This window comes from Platalea leucorodia (assembly GCF_965183815.1).
Source record: "Platalea leucorodia genome assembly, chromosome: 6".
NCBI classification, from domain to species: domain Eukaryota; kingdom Metazoa; phylum Chordata; class Aves; order Pelecaniformes; family Threskiornithidae; genus Platalea; species Platalea leucorodia.
In genome coordinates this window covers 7,408,206-7,430,743 of record NC_138828.1, presented here as the reverse complement: position 1 = coordinate 7,430,743, position 22,538 = coordinate 7,408,206, and the positions used below count along the sequence as shown (strand labels likewise).

The 22,538-nt window shown below is 42.0% G+C and overlaps 3 protein-coding genes across 3 annotated transcripts in view; 1 reads left to right on the top strand and 2 right to left on the bottom strand.

Annotated features, from left to right (window-relative positions):
* AFG2A (AFG2 AAA ATPase homolog A) overlaps window positions 1–6,052 on the bottom strand; it is a 200,061-nt gene extending 194,009 nt beyond the window's left edge. Inside the window, 6 exon segments of the mRNA XM_082315732.1 lie at window positions 1,042–1,100; window positions 4,422–4,579; window positions 5,214–5,338; window positions 5,798–5,936; window positions 5,938–6,007; window positions 6,009–6,052. Of these exon segments, the coding sequence (XP_082171858.1) occupies window positions 1,042–1,100; window positions 4,422–4,579; window positions 5,214–5,338; window positions 5,798–5,936; window positions 5,938–6,007; window positions 6,009–6,037 (580 nt within the window). The 5' untranslated portion in view covers window positions 6,038–6,052.
* On the top strand, window positions 6,036–19,509 carry NUDT6 (nudix hydrolase 6; the record flags this gene model as incomplete). The annotated part of the gene is made up of 5 exons (XM_082315733.1): window positions 6,036–6,195; window positions 6,720–6,923; window positions 12,082–12,137; window positions 15,179–15,233; window positions 18,745–19,509. The coding sequence occupies 5 exons, from the start codon at window positions 6,036–6,038 to the stop codon at window positions 19,131–19,133; spliced, it is 864 nt and encodes a 287-aa protein (XP_082171859.1). The 3' UTR covers window positions 19,134–19,509.
* A 20-nt stretch (window positions 19,510–19,529) lies between these two features.
* The window catches only part of FGF2 (fibroblast growth factor 2), a gene marked incomplete at its 5' end in the record, with an annotated part of 29,065 nt that continues 26,056 nt past the window's right edge, over window positions 19,530–22,538 (bottom strand). Inside the window, one exon of the mRNA XM_082315734.1 lies at window positions 19,530–19,823. Within this exon, the coding sequence (XP_082171860.1) occupies window positions 19,638–19,823 (186 nt within the window). The 3' untranslated portion in view covers window positions 19,530–19,637. The remainder of the gene's footprint in view (window positions 19,824–22,538) is intronic.

Below are 22,538 nucleotides of genomic sequence, written 5' to 3'. Positions count from 1 at the left end.
TAAATTAACATAACAAAAGGTAGTTAGGTAATTTCAAGGTAATTGCAGGTAATTTAAATGATCCTTTTGTACACAAGCAGACTGTACTGGATAAACATTCGTCAGTATCATATGTAATCTCTCATACTGAGCTCATCATTAATTTGAGCTTTTTAAATTTCACACAGCATACAAAGGGAGATTATAGAATTAGTATTCTAAGAAGTAAAAATTTTGTATTTGCTGTGTGCCTTATAGGTTCACAATATTTCATGTTTAGCCCACCTTCTTTGAGACTCTTGGCTTAAAAAAGGTAAAGTTTTAGCCTTTGCGTTGACAGAGAAAGATTAGGAAATGTGATCTGAACGCACCCTACAGGCACAAAAAAACAAAAGCAAAAAGGTAAACAAGATTTATTATTTCCAGCCAAACTCATGAATTTGGAATACAGTTCATATGTCCTGCTTCTTAGCATAGCAATATTGTTATTAATTCCTAAACCAGAAGATTCCCTTTGAGTAGAACAATTTTTAGTGAGTGCTTTGAGTAGCACTACCTTGAATAACTTACCTTGCTTTTTTGCCTTGACTTATACATATCTACCACTCAATGAAGAGCAATTTTGCTTTTTTACACCAGCATAAAAAAAAAAAAACACCAAACACAATTCAGAGTATGGGATTTCATGTTAATACTGTTCCCTTATCTTGTTTTCAATGCGTAGTATTGCACTCTTCTTCACAGTGCAAGTAAACTCTGAACTGCCTCCCAGTATCAGCCAGAAGGCCAGCAATGACTGCTAAACAACTGTAACTTGAACCAGCAATGTGTATAATGGACAGAAGGAATGGAATCACGATTAATGCAAATTAGGTATTTACAGCATGGCAAAATTATTTAGCCCAAAGAAGAGATCCCTAAAAGAAGTGTGAGCAGAATAACGTCCTCTACTTTGCCATAAGCCCTTGATGAAGAACATAAGAGGAAACTGCTTTTCTATCCAAAACTTGATGATCTACGACAAAAATTAAACAGTCAAAAGCAAAGCAACAAAACTTATACCTAGGTTTCTCAGTAGACAGACAGACATTTCCTCGGCATTAATGGTGGCATCTTTGTCCCTGTGGTAGGAAAAAAAAAAAAAAAAGATTTTTTTCCAAGAGGTAACTACTTCAAAACCAAAACAGAGTCCACACCACTAAGGCGCAAGGATGATTAATACCACCTATTTTACAGTATATGATTTAACCCCACAAACACAAAAGATGGAGGAGCACTTTTCTATGAGCACTTTACAGCCTTCAGATCATGTCATCTTAACTCTGAAGATATTAGACACATAGTAACAAAAGAAGCGAAGAAGCGTACATATTTAATTTTGAGTTAGTTTTTCCATAAAAAATGCTGAAATAAACAATATCATAAGTTATATTCATCATTTCTTAAGATTACACATATGCAATGCATGCTTCTCATCTCACCAGGCAGAATGACTATTGCTACATTTACTGAATTGAAAAAATTACAGATAAGGTAGGTCTCTTTCAGCCCTGCAAACACACATACACATCTTTTATTGATTAAACTAGCACCTTGAGCACTTGCAAAACTGTGCATGTCTTAAGCACTACACATCCACTATCAAAACAGGACAAGTTTTCCTCACAATGCACTTTCTAGTCTTTTATTTAATCGAGTTTAAGTGACTCGGCAGGTAAGCCTTAAGCCACTTCCCTCACCAGCCCTGGCCAGGCCTACAGCATTTTCTCAAACACTGTCTCATCACTGAGATTTAACACACGACTGAACGTGTGTGCTCTTAGCCCAAAGCAAATGAAAGGTAAAAGGCATCTCATGTGATTTCCTTTCTCTGGTGTTCACATTAAAACACTTCACATCACATTTACAACTCACTGAGAGCACAGACGTCATTAACCCTCCTTGCTCCTTGGATGCGCTGCAACATATAAGGCCGTGGTGATTCAATTATTTTTCAGTGATGGTTTATCCATACAATTTTCTTCCTGTTTCATTTGCGGCTTTACCTTTTATTAAAGCCCATTAAACCACTTTTTAAAATTCCTTAGGGTTTACCCCCCTCAGCCAATCTGTACGAGCCTCACACATTAGCCCTTCTGTTTTCACAACAAACTAAAGGTTTCACTACATCCATTTTGCAGGCAAATGTCCACAACCTTTGTAAGCACTTACACCCGTATGATGAGAAGCATTACAACAAGAGCTGAACAGCAGCAGCACCAAAGGCATTTAAAGCAGCTACAGCTGCTGCAAATAGAAGTATGATCAACGGGGGGAGCTCTAAACCTAGAAATGAAAACCCGTTTCTCAGTTCTACTGATCGAGAAAGCAACTTGAGGGAAAGCAGGGTATTATGCGAATTTAGAGGAGAGCTCTGAGAGTATCATAGCTGTTCCTGACAAGTAAACACATACTCAGTTACCTTGTTGGGGTCTGAGGTTGGGGATCGATTTTTTAACTGGAAGAAAAAGCTAAACGATGCATGCAAGCAACTCCCCAGAGGTATTAATTTGCAGAGAATGAACTACACCCGTAAAGTGTCTAGAAACCTAGGCAGTACTCAAATAATGGCATTTCCGTTTATTGTTTTAATAATTTATACTCTTAGATGATAGGATGGCACTATGGCTTGTAGTAAATTAACGGGTTTAAAACAGACCAATTACAGTTTACATGTTTGCTTTCCTAGAGTAATTCTAGAAAAGCAGTCATTTATATGACTTTTAATCTGGTGGTACATATGTATAACAGTCCTCGAAGCCTGACTCTTGACTGGCTGAGAGGGAAAACTCTGGCTGTGGAACAGTTTCCAAAAAAATTACAGTAATGATAAATATTTCAGAAGTTACGTGCAATTCCTCTGAGCTCATCCTTAGCTTATATTTCAGTAAAAGTCACAGCTTTAAAGAAAGAATGCATTGTGTATTAACATGAGGAAATATAAATAGATTAGGTTTATTTATTTAATTTAATGTGGGGTTGTTTTTTTAATGAAATGAGTGTTTTCAACCATCTCTATAACCAAACAGTATTTAATAATAATAATAATAATAATAATAATAATAATAATAATAATAATAATAATAATAATACTTCCTATAGGATTAAATTAGCCATAACAAAAAGCTGTAAAGATATCATTTTTTTCATTTTCTAGTGAGAAGAGAGGCACAGAGGGCAAAGCAAGCTGATGCCAGGAAGTCGGCATACAATGCGCAGCCAAGTTAACCAGTAAAACTGTAATTAAAGCTAAACTGGTTATATTACTGACAAAAAGCAAGATTGCCTCACCAACATTTCTGAGAGTCAGTATGCTGGAAAACAGCATCTCCCCCTTAAAATGGACAGTGACAATGCCATGCTTGTAAACAGATGTTTGACAGGGAAGTGAAGTTAATTTACAGAGAATAAAGTGTTGGGATACCTTCAAAAGTAACTGTAAAAGTAACTGTAAAATAACTTTATTTAGGACATAACTATAATCAGATTCTGCATCAACCCAAATGCTGACTCTGTGGCATGTTATGAGAATGACAAATATAGGAAGTCATTCAGCAGATCAGTAAACTGCTAATTCCTCAAAGCATTCATGATTTCAAGACAACTGTGATTTGCACCTTTTCCTTCCTTTTTTGGGTGAATTTCAATTTAAAACCAAAAACATACCTCAGAGTTTCCAATCCTAAAAAATATTCCAGTAAATAAAAGCAGAGCACAAAACCACACATATAACAAAGGTGTAGTTTTGAAGGGAAGTGGTTAAAAAAAAAAAAAAAAAATCACTTCACTCTCCCCAACCTGTCAGCCAGTAGTTCTCTTAACCGCAACAGGACTTTTCAACAAGAGCTTCTCAGATAGCAGTTGGCAGTATACTTCCTAAAGACAACAGCAGCAACACGGGCTCCTTCTAACCTGACATCAACTCTACACACAGAGATTATCCTCATCCTTTACAAGGGACTTAAAAGTTTAAAGAATCTGCCTTGATCATGCAGTTATACATCCTTGCCTAATGCAAACGCAATGCAGGCAGCTTCACCCCTGCTTCAGGAGGTGCTGGGCTATCATTACTATTCATTACTTTAACATAAAACAAAAAATCTCTTAAGACTAATGAGCTTAGTGTCATTATATTTTCCGCAACAGCACCACTCTTCAGTTGAGATTTTGTACAACAGCTGAGCCACTCCACTGCCCACAGAGGAGGTAGCAGTTAGCAGCAGTTAGCCCCCCAGTTACTAAACTTTAGTCTTAACCCTACAAACATCTGCACATGTTTGACTTTGTCTGGGTACTAATTCCATGGAAGCAAGAGAGAAAAATAGCATCTTCTGAGAGGTAAGAGCCTGCAGTGCAAAGCAGACACCTCAGGGTACGTCACTAGGTTATAACAAGTTACATACCTCAACTTTACATCGACTGCCTCTGCCTGGATGACCGCACCAGTCACAGGCTGCACAGTGACGGCATCGCCTGGATTTACTTTCAGGTTCTTCTGCGTGGTTTCACTCAGCCCAACTTTCCCACCTGGAAAGCCTGTGGTAGGCCAAGCAGTACAGACCTAGGAAGAGTTTCAAAGCAAACAATTGTCAGTTGAGATTTCCCACCCCCCCCACCCCCCCCATTTCCAGTCCTCCAGTTAAAGTAAGCAATGTTTTGTTATGAAAAACATGCGCTGAGGGGGGAAGAAGGATTAGGTTAAAACCTGGTGCCACAGAGTAAGATACAAGTAGCACCGAGTTCTTAAAATATGATCCAAGACACTTTTCAACAAGGAAAGGGTTATATTTTGCCTACAAAGGGGATAAAGAAATTCCACCAGGACTCTACACATTCTGCAGATGACAAAAAAGCATACACTGTGCTGACTAGGAAATGCTACAAATCAATGAAGAAGAAGAGAAAAGGGCTGTACTCTTTCTTTGCAAATAAAAGACACATGTGCATATATAATATACCACACATAATACATATATTCACACACGACTTATAAATTTCTTGAAGAAAAAAAAAATCAGCAGCACGGGTTTTTTCCAGTACTGAAAATAAAGATGTAACTACAGTGTAGAAAACACGGAAAAGAAGCACATTCGCTATCTATCTCAACGCATGCTCCATTTTGGTCCCTATTGAATACAACAGGAGCACACTGGAAGCACAAGAAAAGCCCTTGTGGGAACCAGAAAGCGTCTCACCTCCTGTCGCCCGTCAGCAGAGGTAAGCAAGACCGGACGACCTATGCATACGTTCGCAGACTTCATGCTGCTCAGCGACAGCTGGGCGAGGGCTCTTCGCAACATTTTTGGAACTTTGTCATCTCCTAACGTTTTCAGGAGAAAAAACACATCTTTTTTTTTCCCCCTACCTATCGGATGAGGTCGGTACTTCTCGCGTTCCCCGATCGGTACAAGTGACGAAGCCCTTCCCAGCCCTGAGGGGAGGTCGCGCCCAGACGTGAGGGAAGCGCAGGGACCCTGGGCGGGGGGGGAACCGCGCGTTTCGGGACAGCGTTTCTGACAGAAAACACCACGGCCACACGCTGCTACTTGCTGGATTTTCCCGCGGGACCCTTCTGCGGCCGTCATTACTCCTCGACACCGCAATAAAAAGAAACTTTCGTGGGGTCTCAGCCGACCTTGCCTGAGAGACACCCCTCCCCGGTCCCGCGGCTTCGTGAGGGGACGGGGCAGCCCGCCTTTGCAGGGACTCATTTTTAAACGAGCCGCCCTCAGCCCGCCGGGCCGGCGTCAGCCCGTCCCCGCCGCCCGCACCCCCGTACCTGCCTCCACGGCATCGGCGACGCCCAGCGCCAGCGGCCCGCCCTCGGCGGCGCCGGGAGGGGCGGCCCCCGGGGACCCACCGCCGCCCGGGACCGGCCGCCCCTTGCTCTTCCTTCTGGAGGAGGCGGACATGCTGCCGCGCCGGCTGCCGCCGAGCGGTTCCGGGAGCAGAGGGCGGCACCGCCCCGGGGGCGGCCGCTTCCCGCCGCCTTGCCCGGCTCTGCCCTGCGCAGCGCCATGGTGAGGCTGTGGCGGGCGCTGCGCCGGGTGCGAGGCTGGGAGGCCCTGGCGGGGTTGCGGGCGCGGCCGGACAAGTTCGGGGGGGTGAGCGTGGACCTGGCCGAGCTGCGCCATCCCCTCCGCCTGGAGCGGGCCGCCTTCGGGCGGTGGCTGCGGGGCAAGTGCCGGGCGGGGGCCCCGGGGCAGCGGGGCGGGCGGGGAGGGGGGCGGCGGGTCTGGCCGCGGCGCCTCGGCCCGTGGGTGAACTCCCCTCAGCCGCCGCCGCGCTGGGCGGGAGGCGGCCGTCGCCCCCCACACGCAGGCAGGCAGCCGCGGCCGTGTGGTGGCGGGCGCTGGCAGAGGCGACGGAAGGGAGCAAAGATCCATTTCCCTGTGCCTTATGGCAGATCCTCACGCAAAAGCCGTCGTTGTGTGCGTAAACACTAAATCGTACCGCGCAAACACTAAATCGTACCACATACAATGCCAAGATGGCGGCGCCGCCGCCTCCCGTCGCCGCTGACGCGTTTCTCACACCGATGGGAGTTTGACCCTGTGGTGAATGAGGTGAAAATACAGACTTTGAGGCATTAATCCGGCCTGTTTGTGCACGAAGAGGTTTAAACCAGACAAAGCAAGGGCGAGGGAGGGTCTCCGAGCGGCGGCAGCTGCCCTTACCCTCCTTCCCTCGCTCTCTTGCAGGCGCGGTGGCCCGGTGGCGGGAGGAAGGCCGCGTCGCCGTCTGGCTGCGCGTCCCCATCCTCCAGAGCCGGTTCGCGGCGGCGGCCGCTTCGCAAGGCTTTGCTTTCCACCACGCCGAGCAGGGCTCATCCACCTTGACGCTGTGGCTGGGAGAAGGGCCCAGCAGGCTGCCGGGGTTCGCCACCCACCAGCTGGGGGTCGCAGGTTAGTTACGAAAGCGGTTGGACCCACGAAACGCCTTTTGAACAAGCCCTTAGGACCAGGTTCAGTAGGTAATCGACTGTTCCTCTGCACAGCCAACGCTTAGAAACAAGCTGGTTACTGTTCGGGCAGCTTTACAAAGGGAAGCGTGTCATTCATGAATGCCGTGCGTATTGCTAAAAACAGGCCAATAAAGAGAGAGGTTTCTCAAAACTGTTCCACTGAGAAAATTGTACATAGCTCAGGGAGAAGAAAATGTGGTCGTAAAGCTTTAAAATTTACCTCACAAATACTGTTTCTGAACGCCATCTTGAGAAACACATCTTGGCTTTCACCTTGCAGGTGAGAGAGGTAGGATTTCAAGGTTCAAGCAGTTTTCTAAAAGTAACTACGAACTTCTTAGAAAAAAATCATTTCTCTGCTTCCTGTCCTTACTGTAGATGCTTAATATATGCATCTGCTAAACTATGCTCAAGTTAAGGTCAAACTTGACCCAAGAGGGATTGCTCAGGAGCTAGCACAACTAAACTATAACAGTCCAAAAGCTGCCCTAAGCTGTGCCTAGAAGTCTGCAACCCAAATGAATGTATTTTACAAGTATCCAGACACCATACTCTTGCCCATCTAGACCTCCCACAACCACAGTTGGAAAGGAGTTGCTCTAAAAACTGAGGAAATTCCCAAGGAACTAGGTAAGATGGTGCCCCGTTTTTTTAATACAGCACAGTACAAGGAACTGGTGAAGAGTCAACTTGAACTCAGCTTCACCAAATTTGAATGGTTTTGCCCTCGCTCTCTCAGCAGTCTTCCAAAGATATGCAATTACCTGTCCCATCTCTCAGTAATCTCGTGTGATCTGGAGCAGTGCCAGTACCCCTCGTAAAGACACTGTAGCACTCAGCAGTTACAGCAGAGAGACAGCAAAACTCTCCCTTCACAAGCATGGCTAATTTGTTCTCGGCTTGCAGGGACGTCACTTCACCAACTGCTGTTAAGACCCATAAATAGCAATTTGAAAAATCTAGTTAGGAAGAACTCGTAAAAGCTGGATTATTCTGTGTAGCAGCAGGTCAGGTGAAAGTGAGTTTTGGAAAAAACGAAAGCCTTCAGTTACAAAACCGTGCTGCGACTGTCGGTAGTGGGAGTTTTCAGTCACAAAGCCAGCAGAGGGCAGCGTAGAAGCCGAAGACAGGCTTGGATTTTTTCAATGGGCATGTTAGAGCATGTTTTCCTGAGGTATGAAAACCTCACCATTAAAATATGTGGCATTAAACTCGAGTAAGATAATGCATTCTCCTAGCAAAAGCACCGTGTTACTCCTTATGGTTGTAACGTGCATGTTTGAGGAAACATGACTAACTGAAAGGGGATTTTTCTGAAGTAGGTTTTGCATAGCTGAAAGTGCTATTTAAAATAAAATCATGTAATAGATGTGATACCGATGGTTGTCAGGAAGGACATAATACAAGAAAAATCATAACTGAAAGATTCTCAAACATTTGAAAATACAAAAAAATGCACTGTCAAAGCATAATTTGCTGTTGTACTTTGAGAGAAACACTTTGCACTCTGCAAGTAGGAAAAAACCTTGAGGAATGAAAAAGTTTCATAAATGCAGGTTTATGGATTTCATAATTTATTGCACAGATTTAAAAATTGCACAACATATAATGTATGTATTCTTTGCTACCCCTTTTCACACCTATACATTGTTATTCATTATTGGGAGTTTCTTTAAAAGAGGTAAAGACTTAAGAAGGGCATTTCTGTAGGCAAACAAACGGATTTCTGTGTGTGAAATCATGACTGCAATATTTTTTTTTCCCCTCTGTTCCACTCACTCTCAGTGGATCTGGAACACAGTCCAAGAATACACTACGCTGTGTGGATACCACCTGGCATATGTTTATTCCATTGTCTTTCTCCTTCAGGAGGGACAGCCTGGGTAGTGGAAGGGCTTTGTTCTATTTTTAATTAATTAATTTAATTAATTATGGAAATATTAAATTATTTAAATATGTGCATTTATATTGTGGGTATGTGCCAAACCCTCGGCATTTTTATTTCCTGCACGAAAAACTGCATTTTAGAAAGTTTCTGCAGTAAAGAGAAGCAAATCTGCTGATGAGAGTCTTCATCTCAAAGCCGTGGCCAATCAGTTAAATACAGGGTTTAGTCCCTTGAGCATCCTGAAAATAAAAAGCGGAGACGCTGGGAGTGGTTTGCTAGCCTGCAGGAAGCCAGCGCAGGGAGCAGACAACAGGTAGCGAGCCTGCGTTGCCAAGTAGACCAGCAGCTGGTTTTTGTCCTGTCTGGAGTTTCCCACAGAGCGAACGCTGCCTGGCCAGGGCTAGTGCCTCAGCATCAGCCAGCCAAGTGATGACAAAGGTGTGAATAAGCAAGGTCAGGTCATATTTTGCCAGACTAGATCAAAGTCGCCAAGCAGAGAGTAGCAAATGTTACTCATTGGGCTTGGCCGTTATTGTTTAGAAATAGTGGAATATATGATGTGTCTTCCAACTTACTGCATCTGTTTGTAGGCGGCAGGATTTTCCAAACATGTAAAGGTACAGAAAAGCTTCTGGTGTATGAAATGATTAAGATGTTTTTGAAGAGCGTTTCCAAAATTCTCCGCCTCCTAGAAGGAAGTGGTCTGCCATCCAGAAAGTGATGTGTGTGTAAATATGCCATGTAACAATGTCATAGGAAGACAGATTGAAGCAGGAAAGTGAGAGGAGAGGAAGAAAAGTAAAAGTCATTCTCTTCTCCCTCATGTGTGGTATCAGCTTTACAACACAGCTGTTACTTTCGTTGCTACCTACTTTAATCTAGTTGTTGAAACAAAGTCGTTGAAGAGAGAGAAGGGTCTCCACACGCTCGTACACACACATGATCATCAGCTTTGGCCAGTCCTGCTACTTAAGGAAACGTGTAAAATGAGCAGCTGCATAAAGTCAAAACTGCACAGGAAGATGGGGTTAGATAGGTTACGATGGTCCAAGGACGCAAAAGTGATTTAAAAGCAGTTCCCAAGTTGTTTTACAAAGTAATACCTATTCCTGTCTGCTGATGTTTACAACGCAAGCAGTCATGTGTGCGTTCATTACCTGGATGACAAGTGCTTTTCAACACTGAACATCTTTTGATACATGTTTACATCAGTCATAAATAAAACAGGTAGAATGAAGATATTTTTCCCCTCCATTACTCATTGTCGGGAGTTGTCTAAGGGGTTGTTTTTTGGGTTTTTTAAAATAATTTTCTTAACCTATTTCCCAAAAGAGAACATTCAAAACAAAGCAGTGTTGTACTAGCGATTACTTGGTTAGGTTACAAGTGTAAACCTTTCCAGAAAGTCATCCTGGCGTTGGATGATTTAAAGCTCCAGGTACCACATTTGTAGCAAGAGGGAGAGTTTTTAAAGCCACAGTTCAGAGCCCACAGCCAAGCTCTGGTCTGACCGATACTAACCAGGTGTGGCCCGGCGAGCTTCCGCAGAGGGACTCCTGAGTGACACTTGGGAAAATGAGGCCAGACAGCAGATCCCCATAGTGTTTTTCCTTTCTTCGTGCTTTCGATTTAGGTATCATCTAGCAGAGATTCTGGACATCTTTCAGAGCATTTCACTGCCAAAAATTACATTCACAGGCATCGATTTCTGGGGAACAGAGGAGAATCGTTCTTTCTGTTGGATTCAAACTGCAGTTTCCTGCCTTCAGCAGTCCTCCTTAGTCTCAGCAAACCATTTGGCCGAAGAATGTCTTTTCTAGAAAATAATCCCTGTAATCACAGCATGCATCAAAGCTGCTCCTGCTGTCCTTTTGTTCCCTCTTTTAATCAGTACAGTACTTGAACATGGACATTGCTAAATATTTGCAGGAGGAATGAAATCATGAAGGCACAAGCCATGGGGAGGCAGATATGTGACTACCCTCTTAAAGCACGTCCTTTGACATATCTTGAAGGAAGACTGGTATTTCATCTTCTAAATATTCCTCCTACACATAAGTCTGCCATGTATTATTAGAAAACAGAGAATGTTTTGAGCTGGACAGTCATTCCCTAATAATTCCCTTCTGTGGAAATACTTCCCAGTAGCATTTTAAATGCGTATATCATCACGGATCTGTCCATATACTCTTCTTCCTGCTGTAAAATGACATAAGCATTTTTTTATCGTTACCTACTAATTTGAAACCCATGCATGACTGATGTGGAAAAGAGCCTGGTAAGTTGCACCACTGTACTCATTCTGCTCACCACAGCGCACTTTAAAATCTGAGAAAAATACCTGTTTTAAAGGGAAGGCATTTTGAAAGTATGACCGATGAGTGTGACATGATGATTAAACATGAAAGCACTTGGGTTTTAAAAAGTAGGAAAACTTGTAATCTGCGGGAAGAAAGTCATGGGCTGAGCATGAGGACACAAGGAAAAGCTGAACTTTTCAGTAAAAAAAAATAAATCAGGATGTATGAATCAAGTGAAAGCGGCACTTTTCCACTTGGAAGCAATGCTTTTTGATTAACAAATTGACTCGGATTACTGTGCCGTTCCTGTCACGAGTTGCTAGCTGGGTAGTACAGTAGGAGTTGATAGGCAACCAGTTGAACATTGTCAGTACAGTCAGCCCACTGAGTACTAAACCTTGTGTATTATTAACCAGAAAACACTCAGGCAGGAGTTTTGTCACGAGCTTTACTGGAGAGGGTTCTTGCCCGTCGTGGCTACTCAGCCAGAGTCACTGGAAAAACTTCTGTTATTTGAGCAAGATTACAGGCACAGCTCTGCTGAAGCAAGCAGCTTTGCTAGATTATTCGGAAGATATCTTGATCTTGAATTCTTTAGTTCTGATCATATTAACACAAGCAAATATTCTGTTCGTTTCTTGTCTAATCTGGAACTTAAATGTGGGAAGTATTTATCTTGGTACTGCTAACTTCGAATTTTTATACAGGATACTTAACGTTTTTTTGTATTTTTTGTGTATCAGTTTTCCACCAACAAACCACTTTCTGTGATTCATCCGGACAAATCTTGCTGACTGTAAACGGAGTATCACTAGGGGTTTGTCGTGCTTTCGCAAAATGCATTAAATTATGGTTGTTAAGATTGAACGTAGGTGTCTAACAATCTTTTTTCAATATTATCTCTCTACTAGGTGCTGTTCTAGACGAAAGCACTGGAAAGGTGTTGGTCGTACAAGACAGAAATAAGGTAAGTTTGTTATCGGATTATAAAATAGAGAAGTTCATTTAGACAAGCCTACTCTGTAGTATAAAACAAAGATCTTTTTCTTTTCATTCCAGTCCAAAATTGTCATAGGTAACTTGTGTGTGTCTTGGAACATGCCTATCAACACATTGCTGTATTGCATTTGAAGGAAAAAAAACAGACTTTGAAAATCAACGGCTTTGTTGTTAATTATAACTGGTGATTGAATGAGCAGAATTAAGCATCCTTTCTGCTTTCAGTTTTCTGTTCTCTCCTGTAACTGACCCAAGAATCCCTGATCTTGTGTTCGGATCCATGCAGGCCTCTGGAATACCCCCATGGCTCAAAGCAGGTTTTGGGAGAAGGATTCTGATTCTGTTTGGTTTCGAAAATTCCAGGCATATCTGTGGCTTTAAATAAGCAAGAACATGGTTGGCCGTGACCTGGAGACCATCTTTGTACAGCAGGTGTAAAGATCATTAATTTCTCACAAACTGAGATGCCTGACCTCGCTACCGAGAATGCCAAACCAGAAAGCATTAGCGTGGTGACGGTGGCCCGTGTGATGTGGCTGGAGGTAACCAGGCGTCCCTCACTGGTAACGTCTTCCAGCCCCTGTCAGGCTAACCTAGGTTTTAATGCAGCAAGCGCAGAAAGCTCACTAGCTCATTAGCAGTTGCCTGTGCTGTTCCATTTAAAATATACTTCGCTTCCGTGATGCTTTCATTTGCAAATTAAATACCAGTGTCTCTGGTACAGGGAGATTAACTGCAATTTTAACATGGAAGCAATCAACACTTGCATACACTAACTGAAGTATACTTGGATGCATCATTTTCATTTTACGTGGTTAAACTTATGCCAGAATCTCACTGGCTGCATTTCTCTGTCTTCCCTGAAATAGCTACTAAGAGATTTCTTCTCAGGACCCAAAACATCGCTTCAGTTCATTGGTAACTACAACACAGTTAATGACCTTCAGTGAAAGGGTGCTTTCATGGGCAGGTTCAATCATACGACACGTTGTGTTTGTAACACGAGCTCAGAGGAAGAGAAACACCCTTTTCTTGTTTCCTGTAAACTATTAATTTTGTATTTTTACTTTTCATAAAGTAAAATTTCAGTGACTTCTCTATAGCAGGACTTTCAGGCTTATATTCAGTAATTCCCAATTAAAGCATAAATCCAGCATGCAGGCTGTAGGCTCCAAAAGTGGTTCCAGTTCTAGCAAGTCTCCAGGAACAAAGAATGCATTATAAACCTTTGAAATGCTACCTTTTTTTTTTCCCTTTTATGCACACAGAAATTCTGAAACTGCATGCTTACCTACAGGTCTCAAAGAGTAAAAACGGAAATCGCACATTCTGCATATTTAGAAGGAAAAAGTAGTTTCCTAAGCGCAGGAGTCTTAAGGTTTAGCTCCTTAACGCTGCGGGTTTGTTAACGCGCACCCGCAGCCATTTTAAATGCAGCTCGCTCTATCCTGTTTTACCGTGAGACATCAGATGCTCTGTTCGGGTTCTAGGTCCAATTCCATACTCACCAGACATCGCCTCCTGAGCCTCGGGCCCCAAAACACAAGAGGACCAGCCTGGCACCACTCTTCCCTCCAGCTCATTCCGAAAAGCGGGATGGGGAGATTCCAGTCAACTATTTCAGCTTAACTTTCCAGAACAAAGCTGATGCCTAGCACAGTGAGTGAGGAAGGTGAAGGGAAAAATACAATTGCTTCCAACTCCCCTCTTCCCAGCTCTCTTTTTTTGAGTGGATAAAATTAAGTATAAAAACCCGAAGTGTATGAACACCCATACGTGGCTCAGGCGGCGTCTGAATGAATACCCACGTTAGCTCAGACAGCGTCTGTTTCCCACTGTCAGTTCCACCACTCCTCTCCCTTCTCCTTCCCCACGAAATTAACAATTTCCCTGAAACAGTGACTTTTAATACAAACGATATCCTGAAAGCTTAAAAAAAAAAATTAAATGGCTAATAGAATTTTAAGAGCTGCTTGGGTTTAATCATGAAAGGACAATTCCACAGCACACAAAGATTTCCAGGAACTGAAAGCAAATCTGAAAGCCAATAGACAAATATATGTATTTTCCATCTGCACTATTTTTAATCCATTACTTTCCAAGGCCTTGAAGAGTGCCCAGAAAAAAAACATTTTCCATTGTAGTCGGTGGGGTTTCAAATCACTGGAGAGCACACAACTTCCCTCTCTATGCTGCATGTACAAAGAAAAGCTCTCTCTTTTCCCCCGAGTGTACCTTTTTAACTGCATTAATATCCAGTTGAAGGTTAACTTCTTCCTCCGTAAACTTTTAATAAAGAAAGAAATAAAAAGAAAGAATGGTACCTAGACATAAAGGTAAAGCCTACAAATCTTTATGAATTTGCAAGAGGTGTAGGAATGGGGACTCCTTTACCAGTATCAATAACAGCACCAAGTCTGCACTTCACGTTCTAAGTACTGAACTTTATTGCAATTCAATAAATGCTTCTCTATATAAATCACACACAAGGCCTCAGGGTTTTGTATTCCATGAAAACAAATGACAAGTTACACTAAATGGTTATTACAGACACAAAAAGTCATCTTAAAGCCAGTGCAGTATAGAACAGTACTACAATCATAATACCTGTTTGTAAGATTAAATATATATACATTTTTAAAAGCCAAAACCATGGAAGTGGAATACATTCGTGATTAAATATAAGATTATATAGTCTATAGCAGCTTTTTTTTAATATTCAACTACTCTATCTAGTTATCTAGCAGCAACATTGTCTAATGACTGTTAGACAGTTTGTAATTTCAATCAGTAGATGTTTTGTTCCAATATTTCATACAGACTGTAGATATCTCCGATCATCACATTAGCAAGAACAAAGAAGTTCCTACTTAAAGCCTTACCGATGATTGTAAGAGTAATTACAATACTGCAACTCTAAGAAAAAAAAGTCACGTTAATTGTCTCCTTCGTATGAGTGAGTACAAAACAGGCTGCATACTTCATTAATATTTTTTTCCTCCAATACAGACTCTAAATGCGTGGAAATTTCCAGGAGGTCTGTCTAATCCAGGCGAAGACATCGGTAAGTCCTAGGACAACAGGTCAGACATCAACAGACTTAGAAAGACATTAACGATACTGAAATACATCGTGACCCACATCACTCCTGTGACTAATCGCTTCTTTGAATTAATGGTGAATAGATGAAGTGACATGGTCCCCTGACCGTAATGGTAACAGGGTAACATGGTGTTCAGGGCAGAGGAGCTTTTTATTTGTAACAGTTACCCTTTTCCACAATTTCTCTTAAATGAGTGCTTGAAGCCAGCTTGTTTTTTGTAGGCTTGTTGGATATGCTGTAACATGAGCCAAAAGTGCGGAGGATTAAGGTAATCAGTATATAACCCAAATAAAACCAAAACAGCGAGCTCTCGGCTCACACTGGAATCCAGGGCAGTGGGCTTCATGATGTACCGAGCAAAAATTTCCACCTCTCCATTTTTATGTGCAAAACAAATAAATACACTTGCTTCCTTCCCCCCTTGTTCGAGCTGTTCAGACAAAGAGCTCTTTGGCACAGGACCAGCGTTAAGTGCAGCGCCTGAGTCTCAGGGGCACCTACTTTCAACCCGAGTCATGAGGCACTTCGGTATTAAAACACAACGCTGATCTGAGGAAACCTATCGTTTCTGCCCCGCGTAGCAGAGGCGATGACAAACACTGCTGCAGTTATGTTCAGAGGTGAATGAACGAGGGTGTTTATAAAGAACGAGAAAATTGTGCTTTTTCTCCTTGTATTTCACCCCTCAAAATTATGATCCACAGACTGGTTAATTCTTAAGTTATGCTGCAGATATTAGGTAGGTCTTGTTTTCAGAAGCTACATTTGCTCACATTAATTTAGCCCCGCATCAGTATTCAGATATATCATTTCAATAACTCAAAAACGTTGCCCAGCAGCAGCTCTGGCAAACTGGGTATCGAGCCCAGGTTTCCTGACTTGTTTCATACTTTGGAAATACCTACTATTTCTCGCAGCCTTCCTACAACAATGCGTGGAGGGCTCGTATTCCAGTTCGTTATTTCAATACATGGAGAAGGTTTCTAGTTAGCGGGATATGTCTGAGTTGTAGTTTTCGTAACTCGTGAGTCACATTCTAAGTCTTTTTGTCAAACACGGTGAGAGAAATCAAAATTACGTGCTTGACAATGCAAATACATGTAACAGAGTGAAACAGACTGATGTTTTCAGAAGAACCCCAGACGCTGTGTGTGTTGTCAAGCCAGGCTCCCTTTCGCTTCTGGGAGATACTGGGCGGGGAGGTTGTACTGAGGGAAAAGACTGACCAGCGCTGGCAGCAGCTTCCCCAGAGGAACACTGAGTAAGCCAGTGGGATTACGGCTGGAGCCGGGATGTACGTATTGAGAAACACCTGGGAGGAAACAAGTCTCTTGCAGCTCCCCTCCTGCCACTACTGAACTATGTAGTAATAAAAGTTATGATTCTCTGCATCACATCTTAATATTACAAGAAGATATAAATTAGTGAAGCATAAAATATAACAGAGCTTGATTTTACTTTTTTTATCCTTACATCAAACCTTATAAACTCACAGTCATTCAAGGGACTAAACTTCAAATTACAATTACGATTCACAATTACAATGCTTGAAGATCCTGTGATTATACGAAGTGACAAAATATATGGCTGCCTACTTTAATGAGTACAAACTGACTTGCGCAAGTGATTTGAATAGTTCCGTAACGCAGATTAAGCACAGTGCACACATTTTTGTATATTTCTGAAACTCAAGCCCTAGTGTTTCTTCTAGTGTAACTGTCTTATATATTTATCTATATATATACACACACATTTAAATAAAAGGGAAACAGAAAAAGGCACTTTATCTAAAAGAAAAGCTCAAAGCTTAAATAAAATCCCTAATTATTTCATTTTTCTTACCATAGCCTGCCTCAGCATCCCTCCTGATCTCAGTTGTTTACCTGCTTTGACCACTTTTGTGTAATACAGCCCCTTGCCTAATAATAAAGCCACTTGCCACAGGGAGTCTGCTTCGCAACCACCATTTTAGAAGAGAGGACCATGGAGGCCTCTCTGGGCAACATAAAATGCTGGCTCTCCAAGGGTCAGTAATGGTAAATGAGTATCTTCCCCCGTGTACTTCTTCCCCACATGCAGTAGCCTTTTGACTAATTAATACCATAATAAACTCACTAACAGAAATGTCCTGCAGGCACCATGTATTAACGGGTCTCCAGTCCCACAAAGACCTCTGTATACTTGGTGCCGATGGGAGCTGAGCCGAGGCAGAAGTATGTGCAGAATCAGGGCCATTAACATACAGTTGTTTGGCCTCTGCTGGATGAATCATATTGCTTATGTATTGCTAGCCACTGCATGTCCTGAAATCGTTTCCAATATTTGAAGCTACCCCTAAAATGTCTGGTTTGCTCACCTCTGACATGTCAAGATACAAGCTTCCACGGGAAGGCAAACGTAGAGATTGGTCTTATAAAAAATGTATTTTGCTTTTGGAAGTAAGCCAGCACACTCATTTCTTACTGAAAATGAACTGACTGAAGCAGGTGACATTGCAGAACAGCTATACGCATTTACCACTCAAACAAGACACAACGGTGAGTTTACATAGATTGGGAAAAAGTTAGTATTCTACCTACCAGTAGTTACCCCAGGCAAGTAGGATTTCACTTGACTACAATGAAACTGCAGAATTTGGAGAAATAAGCAGAGTATCAGGAATCCCATTTGGGCTCTTCAATTTAAGTTACTATTCAAGAGAGAAATCTCTTGTGAAGAGTACGGGCTAGTGGGCAGTCGTCTGGCTGTAATTGCAGCACACAGACCCTCGGAGTTACGGCTGCTTTCGTAACGAGGAATGTTAACACATCGCTTTGGTTGATGTACGCAAAACGTACACGTGCAGCATGGATGCAGCATGTTTTCTGCAAGAACCGGCTACATGCTATACTGGTATTATGGCATATTTCAAATGTCACTAGACACTTAAGATCCATTTTGAAAAGGACTCAGTGCCAGCTTTCACTTTCTGCAAACAACAGTTTTACCCATTTTTGTTACACCTTGTGGCAGAGGGCAGTGAAACGAAGCGATTTGATCACGGGATCGGACATACGTACAGGTGTTCAGCTGCACAGGGTCTGAACCTGAAACTGGGTAGAGGCGAGGAGAGAGACGGGGGCTAAGATTCAAAGGACTGAAAAGAGGGTGCAATGCTATCTTGGATTAAGAGATCAGCAGAGCCAGCGACCATCAGAATGTCTCTTTCAAAACCACACCCTGTACAGCATTATCGAAAGTTTCTTACTTTCCTATTTTGTAGGATATACACAAGAAAGGCATGTAGCAATTAGTTTTGTTCAGCGACCAAAAAATTAGCTTATCCTTGTGTCGAAACAAACAGGCTTACATTCTGAAAAGCTTACAAAGCAGAACAGAAAACGCTTGGAGTTAGAAATTTTCCGTGATCAACAGGTTTAAAGAGGGTTAAGCTATTCTTAGGCGTATTGTAAGGATTGCTCTTTTCACCTAGGAGACACAGCAGTTCGAGAGGTTTTCGAAGAGACTGGCATTAAGTCAGAGTTCAAGTCCATCCTAAGCGTAAGACAGCAACACAGACACCCCGGAGCCTTTGGCAAGTCGGATATGTACATCATCTGTCGCCTGGAGCCCTCCTCCTTCAACATCAGCTTCTGCCAGCAGGAGTGCCTGAGGTGCGAATGGATGGACCTCGGTGAGCTTGCTAGGACGAAACACGCTACTCCCATCACCAGCAATGTAGCCAAACTCTTACTTTACGGGTACCGGGAAGGGTTTGATAAGATCGATATAACCATGAGAGAGTTCCCAGCTGTCTACACAGGCCTGTTCTACAAACTGTACCACAGGGAGCTGCCCGAGTCCTATAGAAACATTACATGATAGCAATACGGTTCACATTTCATTATATTAATAATTTAGAATTATTATTGTAGTGTTATTTGGACCATATTAAAATTATCCAAGGACTTCTTTTTAGGTAATTATTAGAAGGTAATTATTTATTCTATTCTCTAATAAGCTACAGAGAGATAAATTATTTTAAAGGTAAATATTGCTATAACTGTGCATCAGATTTGTTTTCCTTTACTCTGTAAAGCAAACATAAGGTAAATAAAATAGCTCTACATAGATATCTAGCAGAAAACAAGTGTTATTGATCCTGAAAATGTATTTTCCAAGTAATTTTACCTCCACGCACACTGGCACAATAGGCTTAAAGAGCGATATAAAGACAGTATGAAACATTCATGTTTTAATCTGGTATCTGCAAAAGTAGTTAATATCAGCAAATAATTGCTTATATTTTTGCTACTTCGGAGAGGAGTAAGAAACTTGACGTCTTTAGTGTAGTGTGGCATATGTGCTCGGAATCCGCCATGGAAATCAGCTTTTAGCAGACATGGGAAGAAAAAGGATAGCTTTCTGTCCAGGTCCAGTTTTTGGTCCAGGTTTGTACTGTCCAGTTCTTTTCAGTGCCACGTACCAATCCGAGTACTTCCGTGATCGGTAAGTGTTATAGTTATTAGATTCCAAACGCTCAAAAAAGAAACATTCTTCTGTTGCACATTTCTAAAAGGGAAGAAGAAAAGGATTATTGATATTCCATCACAACAAATCATTCTTCAGATTCATGGGACTAACTTACCAAGAACATAAGTTAGCAAGACATTTGGTTTTAAGAAATTCACATTACATGTTTCCTGTTTAAAGAAAGAGTTATTGTTAAAATACAGCTTTTATCTGTGATTCATTTATTGTCTTTAACACAGACCAAGCAGATTCTGGTTTGTTTTCACTATCTAATTCTTTGTTCTGATTTGAAACTCGGTCAAACAAATTGAGAACTCTGTCCCCTGGCACTTACTGATAGATCCTGACTTCCAAGCTCAGCAGTTTTGCCATCTCCTCCTCGGTTATAATTTAAAAAAAAAAAAAAAAAAAAAAAAGGCAGGATGTAAGAGAAAAGGGAGTATTTCCCTTGCCTTCCTCAAACCAACCTTTTTATCAGATCAAGTACGGCTATGGAATTATTCTACTTCTGGAAGTAAGCTTTCAAAAACAACTCCACCTACAGGGAATTAACGTGCCTTCACACCTACAAATAAAAAAGAAGGTGGTTCTTCACACAAGAGGTAAAAGTTGAGCTGTGCAGCTCCTTACCAGTCATGGTTTCCCCCAGCTCACACAGATTCAAGTCACTTTTGCACAAGTTCATGGAAAAGAAATTCACTGAAATTTACTAAATGGGTAAAAACCATTCTTGGCTGAGAAGGCCCCAAAGCCGAGAGGGGTTGGAGGCTGGGAGCTCAATACAGGGAATTCCTATGTCTGTCTTGTCTTGCACGCTGCATTGGATCGCCATCAGATAGAAAAAACGCAACATCATATAAAGCCCTCAAAAGGTAAGCCTGCCGTTGGTGAATACAGCGTGATACACCTTCTTCCGCACATCTCTGCGCACGGCAGAAACCGCCGCTCCCTCGGGGTGACCATACCCAAGAGAAAGAGTCTTCCTTTTCAAATGATCCCGTGCCTGTCAGTGAGATCATGCAAGGTAGGCAGTATCTATTGCAAGACTTTAACCCACCAATTCTCCTGGATAGTTATTATTGCCTGGGGGACTTGAAACCAAGCTCATTTAACTCTGACTAGTATTTATAGCTGTTCACAGTCACCAGAAAACAGGAAAGTTTATTCAATTTTTGAAATCCACCAAGAAACCACGCGGTTCCTCTGTATCCGAAACATAAGAGGACGTACAAACAGCTCCAAATAGGATCTCATTCTGTAGGAAGAGGATTGCTATCGGCGTTTAACTGCATTTGCCCCACGGCGTATTCGCAACAACAGAAGCCCTGTCAGCGTTGCTCTCGTAGCGGTCACAGTGGCAAACCTGCCTGCAGAATCGGCGCTTCAAGCCAAGAGAAGTTATTTTCTCAAATATAAAGATGGCAGAAGTTCAACACCGCAGGAACTTACTGGAGCGCTGGGGCACTTTGTTTTCATATACACCATTTGTCAGTCCAGCAACTCAGTCATACTCGTTTACCCAGAAAAATGTGGGAATGCCGGAGGAGGAGAAAAGCTAGTCATCAGCAAGAAAGCATCTAAAATCTTGGAGAGGAGACGGGGACTGTGAAGCAATTCCCCAAATGAGCAGGCTACTCTTTGTTACAATGTTCTGTTAATATTAACGAATATACACAGTATCCAACTAAAAGGGAGCTTGGAACAACCAGACTCCACACAGTATGCACGAAAACATACAAGAGTAACTCGTATATGCCAAGTTTCTGTAGCTACAAGCAATTAAGTCATTCAGCTGCAGTCTGGAATAAAGTGATCTGTCTCCAAACATATGTCTTCAAATGGAAGGGTTTTTTTCTCCACTTCAACCATTTTCAAATATGAATTTTCGTTTCCAAAGAAAAGAACTTATAAGAGAAAAATCCATATGCAATTTCTCATTTCTGTAGCTCACTAATATTTTTACATTTCAAATAGCAGAAATCAAATTAACAATTTTCATATGATGTGTAGTTTAAATAATCTTTCTCAAGATAAATCGTATTTTAATGCCTTTTGTTCCAGCAAAATGTGGAAACAGATGCATTAATCATCTCAAGCCACAGATCCAAGCCTGAAAGGGATTACAGCAGCCTTCGGAGGGCACAGAAACTGTATAAAGAAAAGAAGCATTTAAGAACAAAACCAAACTTTAAGCAGAGTTTAGGCAAGTTCAGTACAACCGCTTCACAACTCAGAAGTGCGTTGTTTTTATTTAGCCTTCCTCATCTTTCTCAGGTTTAAAAAGTAAAATAGATAAAACTCCTCAAACAGACTGTCAGGCAATTTATAGGTGTTACAAAAAATAATAAAAAACGGTCAAAAAAGAAAAAGATAGGTAAAAAGAAAAAAGATGTGGGGTTTGTTTGTTTTTACATTCATAAAGATCTTTTGAAAGGTGCCACGCGATTCACTCTGGGCGCTCAAGTCCTTATTTCTCCACAAAGCATACGTGAGACCAGTGCTTTCCTACAGTACGCTGCCAATGTAATTTTAACATCAAAGCGAACACTTAGGTGACAAATGATAGTTCAGGCTTCATGAGCTATGTATTCCTTAACATCTGCCAAAGGCGACATCTCAGAAGCTGGACTGCTGTCCAGCAGGAGTGGGATGCCGGCCACCGCGTTGTGAACCTCAGCCCCTGGAAAAACCCTGGGTATCAATGGGTTTTTTTAAATATGCTTTGGTCTAGGCTGCATTCAAAGCGGTGATCTG